The sequence below is a fragment of the Schistocerca serialis genome, chromosome 3 (assembly GCF_023864345.2).
Source record: "Schistocerca serialis cubense isolate TAMUIC-IGC-003099 chromosome 3, iqSchSeri2.2, whole genome shotgun sequence".
Lineage (NCBI taxonomy): Eukaryota > Metazoa > Arthropoda > Insecta > Orthoptera > Acrididae > Schistocerca > Schistocerca serialis.
The window spans coordinates 277,262,771-277,279,873 of record NC_064640.1 but is presented as its reverse complement, the minus strand read 5'-3'; the positions used below and the strand labels follow the sequence as shown (position 1 = coordinate 277,279,873).

The 17,103-nt window shown below is 40.0% G+C and overlaps 1 protein-coding gene across 1 annotated transcript in view; it reads right to left on the bottom strand.

Annotated features, from left to right (window-relative positions):
* The window catches only part of LOC126470057 (1,4-alpha-glucan-branching enzyme), a 107,664-nt gene that overhangs the window by 46,319 nt on the left and 44,242 nt on the right, over positions 1–17,103 (bottom strand). The window contains exons 6-9 of the mRNA XM_050097562.1: positions 6,286–6,376; positions 1,573–1,782; positions 1,397–1,468; positions 945–1,116 (exon numbers count right to left, since the gene is read on the bottom strand). Of these exons, the coding sequence (XP_049953519.1) occupies positions 945–1,116; positions 1,397–1,468; positions 1,573–1,782; positions 6,286–6,376 (545 nt within the window). The remainder of the gene's footprint in view (positions 1–944; positions 1,117–1,396; positions 1,469–1,572; positions 1,783–6,285; positions 6,377–17,103) is intronic.

Here is a 17,103-nt window from a genome sequence, read left to right as displayed (position 1 = left end):
ATGGGCCCTTCAAAATTCTCAATAACCTCTGGTTCTTTTAATTTATCCAGATCCCACCTTCTTCATTTCCCAACTTTCTGCTATTTCTTCCATTTTAATCAGCAATTCATAGCTAAGAAATTGAACTCAGAGTGCATATCTGCTTGTGGTAATGTTTTTCAGTTTAAAATCTGGTTTCAAAATTGCTGTCTTATTATCATATAATTTATATCATACCTTCCAGTTTCTCCAGGTCTGTTTCATGCACACAACTTTCTTTCCTGATTTCCAAACCAAGTGTTAGCAATAATTAAATTGTACTCTTTGCAAAATTCTATCAGGTGTTACCCCTTCCTTCCTATCCTCCAGTCTATGTTATCTTATTATTTTTTCATCCTTTTCTTTTCTTCTACTGAATTTCAGTCCTCCACCATAATTAAATTTGTAGCTCACTAATAATTTCTTTTAACAGATTAAAAGAGGTAACCCCCAGGGGAATATTATAGGACATTACTGTTCACTACATATATGATCAGGTGGATAACGTTGGAAGCTCTGTGAGGTTGTTCACATTTGATGCTATTGTATGTAGGAAACTTGCACTGTCAGAAAAAAGCAAGATGACCTGCAGATGATTGATTCTTGGTGCAGGGACTGACAGTAAACTCACCACATAAATAAATGTAACATATTGTGTATAAGCAAGCAGAAACACCAATCATCGTTGTATTACACAACTGGCAATCACTGGGAACAGTTACAATCATAAAATATCCAAGATTTTGTGAACAGAACTATCTAAAATGGAATGACTACATAAGAAGAGCTGCGCATTTCATCACAGATTCACTTACCACATACAGAGTGCAAACCACCTGAAATGTTTTATAGCCTTGAAACTCAAATTACATGAAAAACCATTTAAAATAATCTTTCCCACATAATATTAAAAAATCCACACTCACTTCAGCAATAGTTGTGATTTCTGGATACAGATCATGTAGAATGTGATTTGCCATCATTAAGTACATAACACTTTCTGTGTCAACGTCAAGATTAAAGTAATCATCATAGCTTCCAGAAAATCCTTTATTAGCCCCATGTGAATGGTAGAGCATCGATGTAACACCATCAAATCTAAAATATATATGCCAAATTATAAATATTTGCCTTTTCAAAAAATGTGTAATTCAGATAAAACATGTGAATTTTTTAGAGAATAGAACAGCTAGTAAAATAAAGCAGTTGAACAAATGTGTTTGAAAGATTACATTTATAAAAAAAAAAAAAAAAAAGTTTCCCCAAGAGATATAAACAAGCTCCGAGTTCACACCTATGAATCAAACTTTTCCCCCCAGTCATATGCTGCTAAAAAACTGTTCAACAAATTAATAAAATATACCCAAAGCATTCTTACCTAAATCCATCAAACTTATATTCTTCTTTCCACCATCTCAAATTTGACAACAGAAACCTTAGAACTTCATACCTAGAAAAAAATAATGAAGTTATTTCAGGGAATATGATCTCACTATTCATATTATATTTGAAACATACCACAAAAGCAACTATCTATGTGAAGCAACAACTTACTCTGTATAATTGAAGAGTCTACTGCCCCAGCTACTGTGGTCACCCCTTGGACCATCATGAAAATAACAGCTGTTGGTTCCATCAAATTGATTCAAGCCATCAAGAACATTTTTGGAAGCATGTGAATGAACCAAATCTATAACAACATACAGCCCATTGGCATGAGCTGCATCTACAAGTTCTTTCAGTTCTTCAGGTGTACCAAAACGGCTAAGAAAAGAAAATATAATATTAGAATATTTGTAACCCATGACAAAGCCTCATATACCACATTTCTTCTTAATGTTACTTCAGGTGCAGTGACCTTGAATGTATATAATACAAAGGAAAGGAACTGTTTAATGTCATGTTTACAGAGCAACACAATGCTTGTCTATATATAGTGATATTCGGAAGGGAAAGAGAATTTCAGTACATGCCCTCCTGATCAATGAAAAACATTCCTCGTTACTGTTGGCCTTCTGGATAGAAAATAAGTTACACAGTACCAGTAGTTTATAATATAGATTTAGGTCTACCACATGCCATTGATTTTATAAAGAGATTTAATCATAAGAATCTTTCACTCCAATTAACAATTTTCTCACATTGGTGAGATGTGTAAAAACACATGAGAATTTAATCTGCAACCCACTGTCCTTAAAGTAAATCACCTGCAGATGAATGATAAATCTTTACCGATCAACTATTCTGTGTTGAAATAGATTGACGCTGGTTTATAAATTCAACACACACACACACACACACACACACACACACACACACACACACACATGCACGCACAAACGCAGTTCACACATACGACCATTGTCTCTGACTGCCAAGGTCCAAATGCAAGCAACTGTGCATGGTTGGAGAAGCAGTCTAGGTGGTGGGAGTAAGGAAGAGGGAGAGCTGAATACAGGTGGTGGATGGTGTAGTGCTGTTTGTGGGAGTCTTTGTTGTGCCTATCTGTGACTCCACATCTCCACTACATGGTGAGTAGCAATCTATCCTTTCCATAATAGTGCCATAATTCAAATGTTATAAATAATATCTAGCAATGGGAAGTTTGCAGTCAGTATGTATTGCCTGTTTTGACTTATGGCATCGACACATGGACTTCTAATGCAAAAACTTATGTTGTTCAGAAATGACTGGGAAGACACAGGATGGGAATTACTAAATTGGAATGGAGGACATGATGATGCATGTAATGTACATGAAATGGGAGTGAGTAGGACATTTAAAACAGGTGAATGAGTGGTAGGTGGACCACGTAAGTACTCTGCTGGATCCCAAGAGACTGAGAAGATAACCTAATGAAAGGTGGTATAATAATGTTAGGAAACCTGAAGGAACGGTACTGATGTGTACCTGAAAACCGCAATGCATGGAGAAGCCTGAAGGACACCTTTATCCAGTGGTGGACATCAAATGGCTGCTGCTGATGATGATGGTAACACAGACCCTGAATGAATGAAATATTTACATCAAATAAAACTCGCATGTAACAATGTTTCTGTCTGCATACTGTGAAAACACTCTCCCATATAATGTAATACAACTTGAATAGAATCCAACAGTTGGGGTGAAAGACAAGAAGAACTGGATGAAAATAATAAAACAAACTGAGAAAAGGCAGCTGCGGAGACTAATGAGCCAAAACAAGCACTGAAGGACAAAATTATGCAAAATTATTGCTTCAATCGGCAACTGACAGCTAAGTAATACTTATACCAATCAATCAGAAAATGCTACCGCAATCTGTCTGCTACAAATGTCCTAATAAGAAAAAAGAAATGAGTGCCAAACTGAAAAATTGCAACACTTGAAGGGAAAGAGAAGATCTCAGTGCCTGCCGAATTTATTGCTAGATGTGTACATGAGCAATTGAATTAGAGATTGCTGGCTGTTAGTGACAGAGCCTTCCTGTCGCCATGGGGAATGGAATAACGCTGTATCACATGACTGTACTGTCATCAGACCTTGCACTGGTTGTTGCTCTGACAGTAAGTGCTTGATGTGTAAATTATGCAATATCGGCCCATTTGATTGCAGTAACATCAATAGAGTTCATCAGTCACCTAGTAAACAAATCACATAGCGTATTTTATCACACCCATTGCACTTTCTTGAGATCACTAGACATTACTTTCACTTCATATGCTGTATCCCAATTAAGAATGGCCTATTGAGTTCTGTTATACTATGAATTCTTCGATCAGTTTGTACGTCTGGATTAAAGGCTTAGTAGCAAAACAGAACACAATGTGTCATTCTCATCTGAGAGAGAGTATAAGTAGTGAAAGTAGTGTCCAGTGGTCTCCGGCAAGTGTATAGGACTGATATTGTTGATGATATATACTGGTGAGACAAAATAATCACTGATCTGCGTATCAGGGATCTGACATTTTTAATGCGAACATTTTAGGTTATGTATTACCATGACTGTTATTAACATTAAATGAAATAAGTTTAATGTTACCAGTCACTGTTTAATTATCTCCACAAATGGCACTGTCTCCAGTGGTCACAGGTTCCTTTCACTGTCTTAACACACCACATGTATATTGTCATTTCTGTAAACAAAATATGACAGTATACATGTGATGTGTTACAACAGTGAAAGGAACCTGTGACCACTGGAGACAGTGCCATAAGTTCCTCCAAAAAATCGTACACACACACAGAGTCATATTAACAAATGTAAATCCACCAGATGATGGAGGTTTAAACCTTTGAAACATGTCATGGTGATAATTAAAAGGTCACTGGTAACAGTAAACTTGTTGTTTCATTTAAGGGACCTGACAAATCATTGGTCAGTTTGTGGGGGTACATGACATTAGATATCTTTGCACAGATCATGAAATTTGCGTGAATAACAGGCTGTTGATCTGCATATGTGCTGATGACACCCGACTGCGAGCCAGATGGATTCCATAGGATTTACATCAGGTGATTTTTGATGCAGAGACATCAATGCGAGTTCACTATAATGCTCCTAAAGGCACTGCAGCATGGTTCTGGCACCGGGACACAATTCATGTTTCCCAGTCAAGGCACTACTCCAAATGAAGCTGTTTGTGTTGTTGTGTTAATGGCAGCCTATGCGTGCCTTAGACCAGATGCCCCTAGTTTCTGACCAACTGACCAATGACGTAGCGCGACACACAATGCTGTGACGAGACCATTACTTGTTCTTGGATGGCAGGCACAGATTTGAAGGGGTTTGGTATCCTCAGTGCTAAATACGGCTATCCTCCCTTGTCAAGGTCAGACGTGGTTGACCAGAATCTTGACGATGAGTATACACGCTCTCACATTCCCATCTAGTCCAAGATCAGGTTACTGGCACATCCTAATGTATTACAGATCTGGATATTGCACGAATTGACCAGCCGGCCAAATCGATATCCACAATGAGGACCCTTTTGAACTTCATCGATTACTGATAATGTTGTCTCACACGAGCATGTGGCATCTTCATGTCCTTACAGTGATCACTCAACACCTGACACAGTCTACTCCCCCTTAATATCCTACCAGGCCTGGTACCAACACTAAACATCAACAACACTAATACACTCTGGTGGCTGTTCTACCTGTGACAGACAACTGCAACTTTAATTATTTAAATACCTGCTGATGGCGTGTACATGTATGATGTTACATAGACATTGAGCATGTCATCTTCATCTTTTTCTCAGACATTGTATATGATCACCTCCAAACTTGTATCTTGCATAATGACTGCAAGGATAAAATTAGAGGCATGCAGGTATATACAGAGGCTGGAAAGTGATCCTCGATTTTGCATTACACATCTCTGCATTTGTCCCATTACAGGTGGGCAAAAATGTAGACTCTTTTTGATTTTCAACTAGAGCAGATTTTGTTATTGTGGTTAATGGACAAAGAAGACCAAAAACTGTCAGTTTATGAAGTGTATTGAGAGCAACACTGTCCAAAATGTAGTCGCATGTGTGTCTTGCAGGGATACACTGATTATGATTAACAGTGGATGAAACTAGTCCTCCGTACTGGTCTGCTGAACACTGCAGGGGGTTGTGACAGAAACGAATGGCTAATATGACATAATAGTCATCACACCTGAGCCTCTGTTTCTACATGCACTGACTGATGGTTTCATGAAAAATATATCTGCTGTTAGATGTCAATGTTAAAGCGTTTTTCAACAACAGGTTGTTGAGATTATGCAGAGCAGATTCTCAAAGATGCCAAGTGTCGGAATGTCTATGTTCTACAGGTCACAATTGTATCATCATCATCCTCCAATGGTGGTTGAAATACCATATTTTTCAACCATATCCAACCCTTATAGGTCCTAGACTGATATTTCCTCTCATCTATGTTACAGATTCACCAAATTTTATGGTGACATTAGTGAATACCCTATTGATAACAAGAAACAGATAGTCACAAGTTCGGTATTTACTTCAACAGTAAAACAAAATACGAGTGATACCTGAACAACATGACATTCTTTGTTCTGTCTCAACTATTTTATTATTGAAATGGAAAGGTAGAGAATATTTAAAGATTTATTTATGAAATCTAAAAGTTAAGCAAGTGAAAATATCCCCTACTGGCAGTCAGTGCCTATATACACAGAATAAGGCAATAGTATACACACAATATGCGGAGAAATTGCAGGAAAGCATCACTACACATTATGGTATTCAACCTGAATGATAAGCTCTAGAATACCTTGAAGCAGCATAGAAGTTAGTAACTAGATAGCCAAAGCTTGCATAGTATGTGTGTTCCATCACTGCCATAAGCTGAATCGTGTTGTACCCTGAAACATGGAAATCATGAATAAGAATTTACTAAGTACAGCTGTGTCAAAACAATAGCTCCAAATTCATAAAAATTATATTTTCTCTCCTTTCAATATTAAAGGCCATCGGTAGGATCTACACAGAAATTTTATAACAACTCTTTTTCACAACTATGCTAGAGGGTAAAATTAACTGCAAATTATATTCAACAAAAATATTTCAGTTATTGAAGTGGCAGCCAATGCCACAATAAGAGGAAATTTCTTTATAAGTACGGAATACAGCTTACAGACTGACAAGCACACAAAAAGCATACCAGAAATGTATATTGTATGATCATTTTATCTTTTTCAATTTTAATTGTTTTGAACAATAATCATGAGCAAAAGAGTTAATATATGTTACTCCACAAATTAATTGAGCCACAATATTTGCATTTCTTGATTCAAAAAACTTTACCAACAGCCGTATATTTTGGGTTATTTTATTTTATATATCAAATGTTACCAGTTCCAGCAATTAAATACTGTCATCTTCAGGCCTCATATGCTTTTCTTGTATTAACAAGCTTATCGTATGATGCCACAAAACTAACCATAAATCTGAACCGTTATGCAACTGATTCAGTCAGCGTCACCCTTTCATATGAATCAGTTGCATAACTGTTTGGATTTACGGTTCCAGTTTTATGGCACCACACAATAAGCTTATTAATACGAAAAAAGTGTGTGGGACCTGAAGATGGCAATATTGAATTGCCGAAACTGATAGCATTTGATACATAAAATAAAATAACCCAAAATATACGGCTGTTGGTAAAGTTTTTTGAATCGAGAAATACGTACCAGCCGATGTCCCCTGGCCATAATGGACCGACAGACAATATTTGCATGTTTTACTGCTTCCATTACCATCACACTGCATCACAAGGTGCCGATAGATTTATGGACCAGAAACTGTTCGGTGAATGAACACTCAATTTGGGCTTCAATGAGAAAATATAGCCTTTGCAACTAGTTGCATGAAAGTACTGGACAAATCACATGGCACTTTGAGAACATTGTCAAGTGCTATGAAGAGGCATTACTCCCCACATGCCCTGCTGAATATGTTGAGACCTGAAGAAACCAGATAGTTGGATGTCGTTCCAAGAGCAGACTGGCAACCAATTATGCCACATATGTTTGATTACGTGGCCGTGACCATGGCAGATAATGCTGCAATCAACCGCTGACTACTGAGCAATACAAAAACTGTTTCAGAGCAGCTAAAAAATATGTGGCTCCAAAAATTCTGCAGAACATTTTAAAATTGTTTCCATTCATGATTCATATGTATGGTACCTTATATAATAAATTGTACACTAATAAACTGACTTTGTTCTTTGTTGTCTTACACAGATTGAATTCAACACCACCTATCATTGGAAGACATGGGATGAAGTAGTACTTCTATGACTGGTGAAGACAACAAAATACTATATGCTATTAATCTTTGCTTACAATCACCATCAATAAGCTTCCTCACTTAGTGAATGTATTACATTCCTCAGCTACTGTGTGATGTGGATTTGTGGCCAGCTTTACTGGTCCCACAGTTACTGCTTCCCCAATATGTCATCTCCACCTTACAACTGGAGAAAATTGTTGACCACAACTGTTTCCATGCATGTCGAGGCTCCACTGTACAATTCTTTCCCAGTTCAGCAGTTTCCTGACTGTACACTTGCTTACTAATGAATTATTAGCCCATCATTTTCAAATGAGAGGGGAACTTACTCTTTTGCAGAGAATACATTGTGCTGTTTATATTTAAGATCAAAGTTTTCAAATAAATGTCTGCCTCATTCACTGGCTCTCAAAATGCTGTGAGTTCTGGTTTTAAGACTCTCTGAAAACCTCGATTTGCATCAATCTACAGAAAATCAAGTTTTTGTCTGTCCATCCTCGTGATTGGAGGTCTGGAATATATCGGCCATTTACTTATGTAAGTACATGAAACACCTACAGCAGTTCTTATGATGTCATTTATTGTATGGCTACCAGTTTCGGTGCTTCAGTGCACCAGCTTCAGGCCTTAGCTGATGCTGAAGAGGTTCACACCACCCGTATACATGATGCATCAGTGCCAGCATCTATAACTGGTTTATGCAATCTGCAACCATGATGTTCTCTTTCTAGTCATCAGCTATCATTGAGTCGATAGTTGGAGAGACAACATCATAACCCCTTCAGCATCAGCTAAGGCCTGAAGATGGCGCACGAAGCACCGAAACTGGTAGCCATACAATAAATGACATCATAAGGACAGCTATAGGTGTTTCATTTTCTTACATAAAGAAAATCATGTAAAAAGACTTATTATCCATACCCAGAGAGATGCTTCATGGAGTTTTGCAGTGTGTTACCTTACACTTTTGGACAGTCTCAGACAAAAAATAGCAACATTTTGAGCACACTATATGGAGTCATAGATACTGTGTCCACAAAACCAGGCAGAAACATAAAAGTATTTCTATGAAACTGATTTTTTATTTTGTCCATGTCCTTGGCAATGTTTGCAGTAAAATTTCCCCAAGTGTGCTTCTTCTGCATTCCACACAGAGATGGTTAAGTAGGGCATGTTTTATTATAATCATATTGTAAGTAAATAGTACAAGTTGAATACAAATTCTCTTTTCCAAAAAAAGACAATTATGTTTCCAATTTTAAATTACAGATGATTCAAATAAATAAAATTTCATGCACAAGGCACCCACACCATGGCTGCTAATTTTCTCAGAACAAAGCACCAGATTTTTCCTTACCCATATAACAGCACAATGGAGAAGAAAGGGGGAAAATACACCATCAATATCTCTATTTCGTCTCCTGTAACCATATCCACACTGATTCATGTCTGCATGTTAAATGGAATTGCATTATACTCTGTTAAAATGTAGCATGCTATGAGGGACACACTTCAGGAATTTTTATCAAGCCAAATGCACCAAAATCTTTTGCATTGCCAGTTTTGATTTAGAAATGTGAAAAGTAGTACAATAGAGTCAAACACATTACTTAGTCAACTGTAGATTATTACTTTTGCTTTTGGGCCACATACCTTGCTGGGAACACACTGACCTCACTCCTCAGAGATGAAGTAATGTGTGAACAGGGTGATTACACTTTGCATTCCATACTTGTGATGAAGGAGGGTGCCCAGTCTGTTGTGAATCTTACTTTATCCATATAAGGCTGCCAAATGGGTGGACATCCACAGGAAAACACTCTTTACATGGTAAATTTCCCACTACCACAGAATTTCATCCTCTGTAGAAAAGTGAACACTTCTACCAATGCATTCTCACATATTATAATACATTCATAAAATATAGTTGCAGAATTTTCCTTAAGGTCAGTGGTGTCTGATGCCATGAAAAAGCAAAAATGGTGCAAAATCTATTTAAATTGACAAACTGCTGTTATTGCACAACAGCACTGCTGATATTACAAAGTAATAATGGTTATTCATTACAACGAACATTTTAATTTTTCGTTGTTCACGAACATTAATTTCAACTCTCAATGCTATATTAGATAGTACACAATAAGAAGGTTGTTACATGAAGTGTAATATTTCACAACTTAAATTGGTCAAAAGTTTGTGTTTTCAGAATTACAATATTTATCTGCTTCTATACAGCCCCTTTAACTGGGATTTAATGCCCGATTGAAACTGTAGTCTTTAGTCATGACTTCTTTTTCAGTTGTTGGAGACAGCAGCAAAAAACTCACAAGGAAATCAACAACTGAATGGTACACATAGACAGCTGTTTTCAAAGTAATTGCTGCAACTTCCTGAACTTAGAATTACAGCCTGAGAAAATTTCATTAAACAGGCGTATTTTTGCCATCACCTCACTGTAAATATAGAGGACAGTTATACCGATAATAAATTAATTGAACATATTGTCTCAGAATTGTCTTGCAAGGATTTCTTTAAAGTGACCTTCCACAATTACTGCCAGAAATTCCTACAAGTTTTGGCATGCCTGTTCAGTATTGCAGTGCTCATAAACATTCTAGCTATGGGGCCACAAGTCAATTTGTTGAATGCACTTGCTTAACAGCCACCAATGCTATATCATTAATTTTTCCTGTGTGTGGACAGTGAAAGAAAGACACACACACACGCGCACACACACACACACACACACACACACAGAGACAGAGAGAGAGAGAGAGAGAGAGAGAGAGAGAGAGATATTCTAACACTGAAAAACAAAATAAGCCCTTAAGAAATAGCTAAAAACGTAATTAAAGGAATTCTGCTCTGCTGTAACAAGGACAGTGATCTTCACATCATCTTACAGAGTTCTCCACTAACCTCTGTGGTACAATTCCATATTTTGGAACAGAGTTTGAAAGCATTGGTGGCACTCATATATGGGATGTCATCAATCTTTGGCTTCCAGAAGGCCATTTATCAATTCATCAGCCATAAAATCAAATATTTAAATGAAAAAAAAAAAAAATTATTAAATGTTGTACGAAAGTTCTTGTAGATTGTAAATACTTTCAGATTAAAGGAAACCACTCGCCGAAAAGCAGAAGTGGTGAGTTGTTGATAGGCATCCACAAAAGAAGAAAAACTTGCTAGCTTTCAGATTTATCCTTTGATGAGGTAGAGTACACACACCCACACCCATGCCCACATGTGCCTCTGCACCTACGTTGTGCCAGCTACACTGACAGTGCCAATGCTATTTCGTAGCAGGTGGGCTGGTTGTGATTTGGGGGGGGGGGGGGAGGGGGGGTTGTGTTGAGGGAGAGTGAGGGGGAGGTAAGGAGAGGGAGGTAAGGAGAGGGACTGGGGATGGGTGGCTAAGAGGGAGGCCAGTTTGCTGGCTAGAGTGCTGGAGGGAGGGGTGTCAGGTACAGTTGTAGCGGTCGATGGGAAGTGGCACACGCTGAAGGCTGCATCGGGATGTGAATTGGGAGGGGGTAATAGGATGGAGAAACGAAAAACTGTTGAGTGGAAGGTGCGGGGACAGTGTGTTGCCCGAGACTAAGACCAGGATGATTACCGGACTGGAGGATGAGTTCTAATGATAACTCCTATCTGTGTAGTTCAGAGAAACTGATGGTGGAGGGAAGGATCCAGGTGGCTCAGGCTGTGAAGCAGTTATTGAAGCTGAGCATGTTGTGCTCGGCTGCATGTTGTGCTCGGCTGCATGTTGTGCTCGGCTGCATGTTGTGCTCGGCTGCATGTTGTGCTCGGCTGCATGTTGTGCTCGGCTGCATGTTGTGCTCGGCTGCATGTTGTGCTCGGCTGCATGTTGTGCTCGGCTGCATGTTGTGCTCGGCTGCATGTTGTGCTCGGCTGCATGTTGTGCTCGGCTGCATGTTGTGCTCGGCTGCATGTTGTGCTCGGCTGCATGTTGTGCTCGGCTGCATGTTGTGCTCGGCTGCATGTTGTGCTCGGCTGCATGTTGTGCTCGGCTGCATGTTGTGCTCGGCTGCATGTTGTGCTCGGCTGCATGTTGTGCTCGGCTGCATGTTGTGCTCGGCTGCATGTTGTGCTCGGCTGCATGTTGTGCTCGGCTGCATGTTGTGCTCGGCTGCATGTTGTGCTCGGCTGCATGTTGTGCTCGGCTGCATGTTGTGCTCGGCTGCATGTTGTGCTCGGCTGCATGTTGTGCTCGGCTGCATGTTGTGCTCGGCTGCATGTTGTGCTCGGCTGCATGTTGTGCTCGGCTGCATGTTGTGCTCGGCTGCATGTTGTGCTCGGCTGCATGTTGTGCTCGGCTGCATGTTGTGCTCGGCTGCATGTTGTGCTCGGCTGCATGTTGTGCTCGGCTGCATGTTGTGCTCGGCTGCATGTTGTGCTCGGCTGCATGTTGTGCTCGGCTGCATGTTGTGCTCGGCTGCATGTTGTGCTCGGCTGCATGTTGTGCTCGGCTGCATGTTGTGCTCGGCTGCATGTTGTGCTCGGCTGCATGTTGTGCTCGGCTGCATGTTGTGCTCGGCTGCATGTTGTGCTCGGCTGCATGTTGTGCTCGGCTGCATGTTGTGCTCGGCTGCATGTTGTGCTCGGCTGCATGTTGTGCTCGGCTGCATGTTGTGCTCGGCTGCATGTTGTGCTCGGCTGCATGTTGTGCTCGGCTGCATGTTGTGCTCGGCTGCATGTTGTGCTCGGCTGCATGTTGTGCTCGGCTGCATGTTGTGCTCGGCTGCATGTTGTGCTCGGCTGCATGTTGTGCTCGGCTGCATGTTGCGTAACGAGGTGATCAACTTCTTTCCTGAAAATAGTTTGGTGGTGGCCATTCATCCTGATGGACAGCTAGTTGGTAGTCATACCAACATAGAAGGCTGTGCAGTGTTTGCAGCAGAGTTGGTATATGATATTGCTGCTTTCATAGGTTGCCTGGCCTCTGATAGGATAGGATAAATGTAAGACAGGACTGGAGTAGGCAGTGCTGGGTGGGTGGATTGGGCAGGTCTTACATCTTGGTCTGGAACAGGGATCATATCCCAGTGGCAAGGGATTGGGAGTAGGAGTGACAGGGATGGACTAGAACCATGTGTATGTTGGGTGGGCAATGGAACGCCACTTTAAGAAGGGTGGAAAGGATCCTGGGTAGGTCATCTCTCATTTCATAGCACGACGACAGATAATCAAAGCCCTAGTGAAGGATATGGTTCAGTTGTTCTAGTCCATGGTGATAATGAGTGGCAAGAGGGGTGCTCCTTTGTAACTGATTCTTAGGGGTGGTGGCAGGATTGGGGAGTGTCAGGAAATGGCATGGGAAATTGTTTGTAGACTAGGTTTGAGAGGCATTGCCTGCCTGCAAAGGCCTTTGTGAGACCTTCAGCATACTGGGCAACGGAGTTCTTGTCACAGCAGATACATCGTCCACATGTTGCTTGGCTGTGTGGGAGAGATTTTTTTCCGTAAACAGGTTGGCAAACGCTGCATAGCATTTTATTTTGGTAATATCAACCCGCTGTCCACCAGGGGGAAGAGCCACTGCCAAACTGTTGTCAACAACAAGGTTGACCACCTGGTGGCAGAACATGCAGATGAGCACAAAATGCTCAGTTTCAATGGCTGCTTCACAACCCAAGCCATCCTAATCTTCATCATCTGCTTCTCTGAACTATGTAGATGGGAGTTGTCCTTACAACACATCCCAATTCATGTCCCACATAGCCTTCAGTGTGTGCATTTCCCCACCGACTGCTACAACTATTCCTGCCACCCCTCCCTCATGCATTTCTAGTTGGAAAAGTCGTCTCTCTCTTAGCCTCTAGTCACCCATGCCCAGTCCCTCTCCTTACCTCCCATATTCCCCTCCCTCTACCCACCCCACCCGACACTACCCCCACCACAATCAGCCCACCTGACACACAATAGCATTGACACTATCAGTGTAGCTGGCAGTGTGTGTGTGTGTGTGTGTGTGTGTGTGTGTGTGTGTGTGTGTGTGATCTAACTCAAAGGCGCCCATTGCTGACTCAACCCTTCTTTTTGGCGAGTGGTTACCTTTAATCCGAAAAAAAAAAAAATTATCAAATAAGATTTTCTGAGATTTTCTTGGGAATCCAATTGTGTAAATGACAAATTGCGGAAGCTGAAATTCTATCCGCAGGAAGTATGATTATTGGCTAGATTACTTCATATATAACTTAATAGAAAGCAGACGTATGTTAGGTAACTCCACGAGTTTGTATTAGAAGTCATCTTCAAAAAGATGACAAGTCAATAATAAGTTGACTTCCATCACTGTAAAGGGATATCAGCAGGAAATATTGGATACACTGGGAGAAATGGTAATTATTAACCCCCCCCCCCCCCCCACCAAAGTAGTTACCAAATTTTCATACCAACTTGACCATGAAAATTTCTCCTAACAAGGATTGTCAAAACTGCTAATGCTTAACAGAAGCAGGCACTAATCAAGGTATGTCGGGAATTCCACTACACTTAAAGCATAACAAAGCGATGTCTATCTTAACACTATCATTCATCGCAGTGGAAGATGGCTTTATGATTACAAGCACAAGAGTGAAGAAGCTAGCACACTCAAGTCATATTAGTTGACCAGCACCAATGAAGGCTGCATTTGTGCCAGTCCCTGGGGAAAATTATTGTTTTTATTTTATTTATTTGCTATGGAATGCTTTATGAACATGAAGCCTCCATTAAGAACAGTTGTTAAAGCATTTTGAAGATCTTGTCTCCAATACCCTGAATTACATCCTTTTGCTTTGTACTTGCACCATAACAATGCACATGCTCATACTGACAACAATGCCATCAACTACAATTTAAATTTCATGCGTATGTTATACTACTGAAGTGTAAGGTTCGTCTTAATATAAATGTTGTAGTTATGTACCCTTACATAAAATAATCACAAAAATGTTAAATCATCTGATTCTGTTGGTTACTTTTGGTTCCTGTAAATTGAGATGTGTGGCTTTTGAACATTTCGCAAAGAAAAACGTCTCATAGTGGCATGACATGCTGTACCATCCTGCTGAAAGCATAACTTCTCACTACCCATTTGATTCATTGGTTCAAAAACTGAACACGTAACTATCACATCACATCACATCACTATCATCTGGGGGTGAACTTTTTTTAAGAATTTACCTTGGGCTTTATGTTCACCAAATATGGCAATATGTTTATTCACAGATCAATGTAAGCAGAAATGTAGCTTGTCTACATGGGAAAACCACATCCACTTCAAGCTTCATAATTAACCACTCACAAAATGCCTCAGTTACCGTATTAACTGAACTAGTATGTGTGCCCCTACAGATGATGTGTCAGAATTGGTTGCACTATGGCTAACAATAAATGTAATTCCTGAGGGCAAGATAAATCTGTCTGTCTGCTGTAACATGAATACAGGAATATTGTCAAAACCAACTGCCAACTGACAATATTGAGTCTGCTGAGGGCTTCAAAGGAGTTATGTACAGGTATGCCCGGAATCTCTGTCAGTAATGTTATTCCGATGTGGAACGTCAGGAAAGCACTAATTCAGACATTACTGCGGCAATCTTAAAATATTAATTGATGTAAAATGCTGAAACCTGAAGCATATGGTAAGAACTCATTGTAAGACATCCTTGTGATTTATTATGACTTCTATTGCAGCAGTGGAAGAGAGATCAGAAACATAACAGTCCATAAAGATATGACAGGACACACAGTTTGCTACCTAGAACCAACTGATCACTAGGAAAAATACGGAGCACTGCTTGGAATAATGCAGACAATGGTGTCACTGGTCTGAGGAACAGTGGATGGAATTTATGTGGAGTGATGTATCACAGAACATTACTAGCACTTAGCTGGATGTGTGTGGACATGGTGAATGCCTGGCAAATACTACTTACCTGAACGTAATGTGGGTGGCAGTGAAACAGGGTGGTGGCGTGACAGCCTTTAACTGTTTTCCACGGTTTAGGCAGAGATCATCAATTTTGGTTGGTAACATAATGCATGTAGATATTCATTAAATATAATAGGAGTGTTCTGATACTATTAAAACAGTTTAGTGTCAGGTTTTTCTGTATCACTACGTTTTTGTCTCCAAAGGAAGACCTTAATATCATGGTTCAAAGCAACTGAGGTGGACTTGTTAGCCATGGCCTACATTTATCAAATATATTTGACATGAAAGAGTGTGGGAAATCAATTTTCTCCGGGAAACTGATAACAGTTATTCACTATACTGCAGCAACAACAGAACATATTGGTCATTCAGTGTGACAGAAATCAAGGTAGAATAATCTCTGAAGATTAAATGCTGCCACAGTAACAGATGGTGGGCCTTCATATCATTAATTATATGGCTTATATCTCTGCATTGAGGAGCAATTTATGCCTCTATTCATGGCAATACATGTCTAGAGACTTTTGTCCTCATAGTTTGTTTCATGTAAAAACTTTTTTTTTTGTGCGTTACTGTTCCACGATTCTTATGATGGAACCCTCGGCCTTTCCAACTAAGTTCCCCTACATAATATCATAAACCATTTACAGTAAAACCCCAATTTTACAGTCCTCCACTTCATATTTTACAGCTTTTTATGAGGTGTACAACTTTGCTTCAACCGTTTGCCGATAGGTGGCTACAACAGTAAGTAGCGGTCGAAAGAAACAGATCGCAGATGTCAGGCAGTTAGCTTAGACCTCGGTCAACATAACCTCATTCAAACATTAGTCTATTTGTGCCTGCATCATAAAGTTGTTCTTGATTGAAAATGTCAGTTTACGAGCCTAATTCTCATCATTTGCATTCATTTTCATGAAGAAAAGAGTGGCCGGGTCTCATCGAATGCTCTCAAGTACGTATGGTAAGGACGCTATTAGTGAAAGAATGTGTTGTGAGTGGTTTCAATGCTTCAAGAACAGTGATTTTAACATCTTAGATCGACACAGTGGTGAAAGAGAGAATGTTTTCAAGGATGCAGAATTGGAGACATTGCTGAGTGAATACTCAGCGTCAAACTCAAGAAGAATTGGCACGATTAGTGGGAGTGACACAGCAAGCCATTTCAAAACGCCTTAAGGCTATGGGCATGATTCAGAAAGAAGGAATTTGAGTCCTGTGCGAGCTGAAATCAAGAGACGTTGAATGGCGTTTGTGAAGAGTTGCTTCAGAGGCAAAAATGAAAGGGATTTCTGCATCGCATTTTGTCCGAGGATGAAAAATGGGTTCATTATGATAACCCTTGTAGTA